This window comes from Etheostoma spectabile, chromosome 12, assembly GCF_008692095.1.
Source record: "Etheostoma spectabile isolate EspeVRDwgs_2016 chromosome 12, UIUC_Espe_1.0, whole genome shotgun sequence".
Classification (NCBI taxonomy): domain Eukaryota; kingdom Metazoa; phylum Chordata; class Actinopteri; order Perciformes; family Percidae; genus Etheostoma; species Etheostoma spectabile.
The window spans coordinates 3,055,767-3,063,352 of NC_045744.1; the positions used below are offsets into that span (position 1 = coordinate 3,055,767).

The window sequence follows — 7,586 nt, forward strand, 5'->3', positions numbered from 1 at the left end:
TTTCCCATTTTTCTTGGGATCAATAAACATCTATCGATCTATCCATCTATCTATAAGAGCAGCTAACGTTAATTTGTCGAAGTTTATGACTGACACAGCAGTCAGGCATTGAGAGGATGAGTTTCTAGTGCTTGGTCTCTTCGTGTTTTGTTGGTATGTTAAACAGCAGGTAGATAAACCACGCAAGTGTTAGCTAATACCCCAAAGTGATGGTTATGTTGGCTATTTCTAAAGTGCTGGATTACACAATGTTTTCAAAACACTTGGCTCATGTGTTGTGGTGATACTGCAGCTAGTTCAAAGTCAACTCAGCTGCGTCTCCTATTGTTTTCAACAACATAACTGAACCTGTGAGCCATGGATAGTATCATTACATATATTTTTAAGATGTTTATGTGTACTCAAATGTATTTCAACACTTCTATATTCTAATGTATCGCAGAAAAGTTATGATCTCTAGTCCAGTATTTATCTCGTAACATATGAAGAAACCATAGTGCCATACAGGCCCTGAATCATTGACTATTAGAGTGACATTCAATGCTCATGATTTTAAGTTTGGTGACACTGTGACATAGCTGAACATCTAATTTTGGAATACTCCCAATTGTCTTGTTACACTACCAGTGTGACATAGGAATGCACTGAACCGACTTTTTCAGTCCTGATGCCTGGGCTTTGTGTATCCGTCAATACCCGATACCGATCCGATACCGTCGTTGATTAATAATTAACTGTATACCTTTTTACCGTCCTTCCACCATCTGGAAGAGACTAAATGTACCAGACTTTCCTAACTAATCATTACTTGTCTAACTCAGACAAAATAACATAGATGTATTGTATTGAATTTGCATGGTGCTTTTGCATATGCTTGGTAGTATAGTACTTTGTTATGGTCAATTCAACTTTTCCAGCATGCAACACATGTGCTGTTGACGAATGCCGTAGGATGTGCTGTGACAGAGGAAAAGAAATAAAAACAACAACCTGTTCAGTCCGTAGATCTGTTCATTTTTCCAATCCCAGATCCAGCTATTTTGTCAATATTGGGGACGATATCCAATCTTAATATCGGATCAGAGCAACCCTAGTGTGACAGATGTAGCATCCATTTAAAACTGAAAAGGAAAAAATACAAAGTAGTCTGAAAATCTGGATTTATTGAATCAGGTTTGTCTTGTGCTTCGAAATTTCAACTGGTGCTTATCCCTCTTAAGAACGAAATATAACTGATGGCTCCTGAGATAGTTAAATTAAGATTAAACCCTCCAACACAAACATGAAGCTCAACAAGACATGGGCTGTAAAACAGGTGGCTTATGTTTTAATGACACCTGCCTTGCAACAGTTCCTTGCTTTGGCTCAACACTGTCACATGCAAGTGACGTCTCTCTCTTTTTTTAGTGGGTGTGTAATGGAATCCTAGTTATGTGAACACTCTGCTCAAACCATCTTCCAGTAGACACATAATTAGTCAGTATGTTAACAGTACAGCAATATTATCAAACCATGAGTGAATATGAAATGTTATTTAATATTAGCTTCCATTTGTTAACATATAGGACCTATACTGAACACCCTGCTCTCTATTAGCACAAGCTTGGTCAACAAGCCATTCAGGCTATAAAGAAATAAAACAGGGTAGAGGAGGATAATCAATTCTCTTAGTCGCCTAAGAAGCTCCACGTCATAAAAATATACTTGATTCAATCAATGATTAAACAGATTAGTCAACTAAATTGCTAATCCACCAATCTATTGCTGACACTGTGCACAGGGTATTAAATATTGCTGTTTAGCTTATTCCACATCATGTAATTTATATTGCTTTTGTCAATGACCAACAAGACTAAACCCACATGTTCTCTATCAAATGGGTTTATGACTCTGTCTTTTTACACCTCTTTTTTTAATAACAAAAATGTATCCTTTATTAGTCCCACAAGGGTAAATTACAATTTACACTCTGTTGTTATGACACACATTACACAAAGGACTGATTTACACACAAACGCTCAGGTCCTATACATGCACTAATGGAGAGATGTCAAAGTCAGTGGGGCTGCCCATGGAAAGGCGCCCCGAGCACTTGGGGGTTCGGTGCCTTGCTCAAGAGCACCTTGGCATTGCCCAGGAGATGAACTGGCACCTTTCCAGCTACCAGCCCTCCACCATACTTTGGTCCCTATGGGAACTTGAACCAGCAACCCTCCGGTTCCCAACCAACTCCCTACGAACTGAGCTACAAGTTAACTTATTTAGAAAACATAATTTAAAGCAAAATCTCGCATACCTACAACTAAAACAAGTTTTTCAACATATATTACATACCGTAGTCAGACGGGGCGAGGCTGTTTTGTTGGTCATGGAGGACATCCAAATGAGTGCTGGCATTCAGGAAGCCAGATGGGGTGCGGAAAGTGTGTTTGGATTTCACACATCTACATGCCACATCTTCACATCTGGTACCATGAAATTCATTAATTGCAGTTAAAATGCTGTTTATTAGACTTCATAATTAGGGAACATGTGGGGCTGAATTATATCCCATAAATCAATTGGCAAACAGAGCTTAGGGTATTTTCAGAGCCACTGACTGTTTCATGCAAAACAACTTTACCAAGCCTGTTTATTGTACAAACTAGAGTAATTGATTGATTGATCCATCTGGTCATAGCTTTATTTGTTGGACTGACAGCTGCACGGAGTTGAACCAAATGACACACACCCCGTACAATGAGTCTCTGTTTGGCCTGCCAGCCAACTTGACTGGATTTTAGAGTTTGTTGCTCTGGATGAGAAATGGAGAACGTATGTGCCATGTGTGAGTCAGGTTACGAATTGAGAGCAAGATAAACTTGGTGTGTGTGTGTGTTTAGTAAAAGTATCCATGGATGTGTTTTTAGTGTACGAGACTGCAATGTGTGTGCTGACTTGATGGAAAAACATTTAATAGAATTCCTTATGGAACGGAGGTTCTCTGTAGAGAGGAAAGTCCAGTTTTCCGTATTTATTCCCTCACGCTGATTAAAAATTCCTCCACTGACGGAAACATGGGTATGTCTTGGAATTTGAGAATTGTGTTAACCAGGCCCGGGGAAAAACGGAATTGGTTATATATCCATTAAAGTTTGGAAACAGAGCGCAGTGTAGTTGTGAAGGTCTGGTTAAATCCCTTTTGACAACAGGTTTTCTCCCTGTTAAAGTGTCCTTGAGCAGACCTGATCCAGTATTCTGTAGTCAGCCTTCAACTTGGAAATGCAGTGGAAGACGGTTAACAAAAAAATTCACAATATTATGAATACAAGTTTGAAGGGTTTCATCAGTCATTTATTTTCTCATATGACCATGTGTGTAGATTGTCAATTTAGTCACGGAGCACAACATGTGGAATCCTAGAAGTATTCATCCATCATTCGGCTTCAGTACCCTGAATGTTCTGTGTTCACAGCTGGTGAGTGAGAAGGTTGGAGGTGCAGAGGGAACCAAACTGGATGAAGACTTCAAGGACCTTGAGAGGGTAACATACATACATTTTATAATAATAATAATCTTTTATAAATGGAGCACTTTTCCATCTTACAAAATGATTAACAAGGTAAAACATTTTAAGAAAATGTATACACTAAACATTAGAGCTGTACCAAATAGTTCAAAGTTTAATTTCTAACATTGACATTCCAAATCTAAATAAGCGTTAAAATGCTGCTTAGCTTTTTTCTTCTTCTTTTTTTATACTTGGCTTCTGTGTATCGATACAGCATTGCCACGGAAAATATCATCATACAATGCTGTATCGATTTTTCCCTCACCCCTAGATTAGGCTGCACTAATATTATTATTTTGTAGAATTACATTCTAGTGGTTACTGCGTAAGATTGTTTTCAGCTAATGGGATCTAAACTTATAACTCCAGAGCCTTGTTTCTGTTTGAGCATGATGTTGATTTAAGCCTAAGGGCACTATTGTTATTTCATCACTATTTTATGTCTTTATTGAATAAGCCTGCTGCTTACATGTATTTATGTTGACCAAAGTGGCGAGGGATCTTTATTGAAGAAAGTTGACTTATAAAAATAAAAAATTCAAATTGGGGATTTTGTGTAAGGATTACTATAACCATGTAGAATATGTTCTTTTCTTTAACTTTAGTCAAACTTGTTAAATGATGACTCATGAGGCATAAAACTCATCATATGCACACATATAAATGATTGTCTTTCTATATCCTGTGCTACCAGAGAGCAGATGTTACCAGCAAAGCAGTGGTGGAAGTCATCAGTAAAACATCAGAGTACCTCCAGCCCAACCCGGCTACAAGAGCTAAACTGTCCATGCTCAACACAGTGTCCAAAATGCGTGGGCAGGTCAAGAGTCCGGGCTACCCCCAGCCTGAGGGCCTCCTGGGGGAGTGCATGACTAAGTATGGACGGGATATGGGAGAGGACACCAACTTTGGTAAGAAAAGTGGAGGCAGTTAAAGGATAAGATACAGGGTGAAAGAGAGATGTACGTTATGATGTATGTTCAAATAACGGGGTGCCCATGAATCTTAGTACAGGGCTAACGATTATTATTAACATGCCTCACAATGTCCCACATTCCCTAATGCTGGTATTTTGACCGTGTGAACTACAGGTGGGGCACTAACAGACATTGGGGAGTCGATGAAGAGGATGGCCGAGATCAAAGACTCTCTGGATATTGATGTGAAGCAGAACTTTATTGACCCGCTGCAGGCGGTCGCTGAGAAGGACGTCAAAGACATTCAGGTAGAATTAAAGCGGTAGAATGCCTCTGCACGTACAGGCCAGGCATTGATTAATGAGCTCCACAGTCTGTGCGCCAGCTGCGATATGAAGCTAGGATATTGTATTTACTGTCCTGGTGCATGAGTGTGAAATGACATGCAAATGTTTAAAGGAGAATTCCGGGCAATTTTTTTTGTAAACCTTGATCGATATATATGTATGTTTGTGTGTACCTTTTGATTGGAGAGTAAAGAACAAATCGGTGCCGTCAACACGGAGCAGGTGCAGCTATGTCTAGGAGCTTCTGCTTGGCTAAACGGCATAACCACTACAGTGCTCAATTACCTATTTTTGAGGGGCAATAAACTTCAAGTTTTTGTCGCGAAGGCATGACCTTTCCTCTGGAGGACATGACCAGAACAACAGGTGCTTACTGGATTGTTTTCGGTAGCGGGAGGCGACGAAGACAGGGAGAAATCAGATGCGAGGATGCTGGTCGGCTCTGTTATTTTTTCAATCAAAAGTACACGCATATTTATAGCAATCAAGATTAACGTAATTTTTTTCCGAGAATTCTTCTTCAAAATCTAGCAATTTTCTCAAACTAACATACGCAAGTAAAAATGCTTGGATACTCGTATCATTTTGTGACACCTCATCCTCCCAATCCCAAATCTTTCACTCCCTCAGTACCACCTGAAGAAGCTAGAGGGCCGCCGTCTGGACTATGATTATAAGAAGAAACGTCAAGGTAAAATCCAAGATGAGGAGATCAGGCAGGCCCTGGAGAAGTTCCACGAGTCCAAAGAAATGGCTGAAGGCTCCATGCACAACCTGCTGGAAACCGATGTGAGTAACCTGTTGACTGTAGCCAATCAATTTAATCAGTGGACATGCTGAACTACCTTAATGAGTGGTTTGATAGATAAGTAGATTTCACAACAGGTAGAAGTTTTATAATGATGTGTAGTTTTCTTTGGGGAGCCAAAACGTTTCAATCAACTTGTATCAATGCTCTGAAACAATTATTGGGATATGGTTAAACGCATTAATGGCTGGAGCAGATGTAGTTGAATTTAGAGATGTTCCGATACCATTTTTTACTTCCCGAAACGATTCGATACTTGTGCTTGTGGGTATCGGCCGATACCGAGTACCCATACCAGTGTGTTTAAAAAAAAAAAAAAAATGACTGTCATAATATTATCATGTGGTAAGGCCTGGCTCAGGTTTAACACCTTTTAAAACATGAATTAATACAGCAAATGGAAGCCATATATTTTAAATAGAACAGTATAAAAATGTAAAACATGAACGTTGGACTTGGGGATTTTCCACTTTACTAGAACCCCCTCAATTGATTCGGCAATAATGTGCCAGTATGTGACCATCGGAACTCGGTGGGTGCAGCTCCGCACTTCGAGGGGTAAATGTTGACTCTATATGTTGTCCACCCAGTGGGACGTTAAACTTAGCAAAAGACATGGGGCACACGTCGGAGCGCCAAATGTCCGTGGTAAAGCCCAAGCATACACGAAATGTGTTCCCTAACTGTCTCGTATAATTTGGGTAGCGCAGTTTCGGAGATATATTTACAACCTGGCAAACCGTACCTTGGCTTCAAATGCTCCATTAAGCAGCGAAATCCCAAATTTTCGACAACAGACGGGTTGGTAATCCAGTACAATAAACTCCAAAACTTTGTTGGTTATCGTTGTTGCATTTTGGCTGTCTTTGGGGAATTTATCTCGTCACTTGAAGGCAGTTTCCAGAGTTTGCTGCTGCAGTTCGTCCTTTTTCCCCCCGTAGCTTTCGTAAATTCGTTGTGCTCTTTAGCGTGACGCGTCTTAATGAAGAACTAGTTAGACAAACTCAAAATAGGAGAGCAAATTATGAAAAAGAAATCACCCTAAATATTCATTAGAACTGTATGAAACATGGGAGCAAAACATACTGAAAATGCATGTTTTTTTTATGTGTCTATAGAGTATCTGATAGTTTTTATCTGGCTAGTATCTCTGTTTGTAATGCATTGGATGCACTTGGTGTGTGTGTGTGTGTGTGGTGTGTGTGTGTGGTGTGTGTGTGTGGTGTGTGTGTGTGTGTGGGTGTGTGTGTGTGTGTGTGTGTGTGTGTGTGTGGGTGTGTGTGTGTTGTGTGTGTGTGTGTGTGTGTGTGGTGTGTGTTGTGTGTGTGTGTGTGTGTGTGTGTGTGTGTGTGTGTGTGTGTGTGTGTGTGTGTGTGTGTGTGTGGGTGTGTGTGTGTGTGTGTGTGTGTGTGTGTGTGTGTGTGTGTGTGTGTGTGTGTGTGGTCCGGCCGAGATGGGAGTAACGAAGTACAAATACTTCGTTAGTGTACTCAAGTAGATTTTTCAGATATTTTTACTTTACAAAGTGAGAGAAAAGAAAAAAAGAGCTGTCACTCCAGACAGCCTTTTTTCTTTTCTCTCACTTTTTTCAGCTGAGATTGTGTGTGTGCCTCTTTGAGAACTGTAAGTCATAACTCATGTTGTCAGTTCACTTAAGGCTGTTATTGGTCTATAGTTCTTGCACATTTAAAGTAAGTTAGCTAGTGGTTTTGGTGTGTTCTTCACCTGTTCACCAACTTCAGATTCTGTAATTCAGTTGACAAGTGGATGGAAACTTAGCTAAGAGAAGTTGTCTCCGTCTGTGTTTTAATAGACACACCTGGGGCAAAGTTGGAAACCAAAATCAGCTTTAATCCCGTCTGAATCTAGTTCTCAACTTTCACATCATTTTCCTTGAGTTATCCTTATTATTGTTTACGTCATCACTACCATATTCAATCTAAATGGATGGGAATACATCTACT

The 7,586-nt window shown here is 39.9% G+C and overlaps 1 protein-coding gene across 3 annotated transcripts in view; it reads left to right on the top strand.

Moving 5' to 3' along the window:
* The window catches only part of LOC116699727 (endophilin-A2), a 13,827-nt gene that overhangs the window by 1,021 nt on the left and 5,220 nt on the right, over positions 1-7,586 (top strand). For all 3 annotated transcript variants that reach the window (XM_032532444.1, XM_032532445.1, XM_032532446.1), the window contains exons 2-5: positions 3,455-3,523; positions 4,245-4,461; positions 4,642-4,775; positions 5,445-5,603. In XM_032532444.1, coding sequence (XP_032388335.1) covers positions 3,455-3,523; positions 4,245-4,461; positions 4,642-4,775; positions 5,445-5,603 — 579 coding nt within the window. The remainder of the gene's footprint in view (positions 1-3,454; positions 3,524-4,244; positions 4,462-4,641; positions 4,776-5,444; positions 5,604-7,586) is intronic.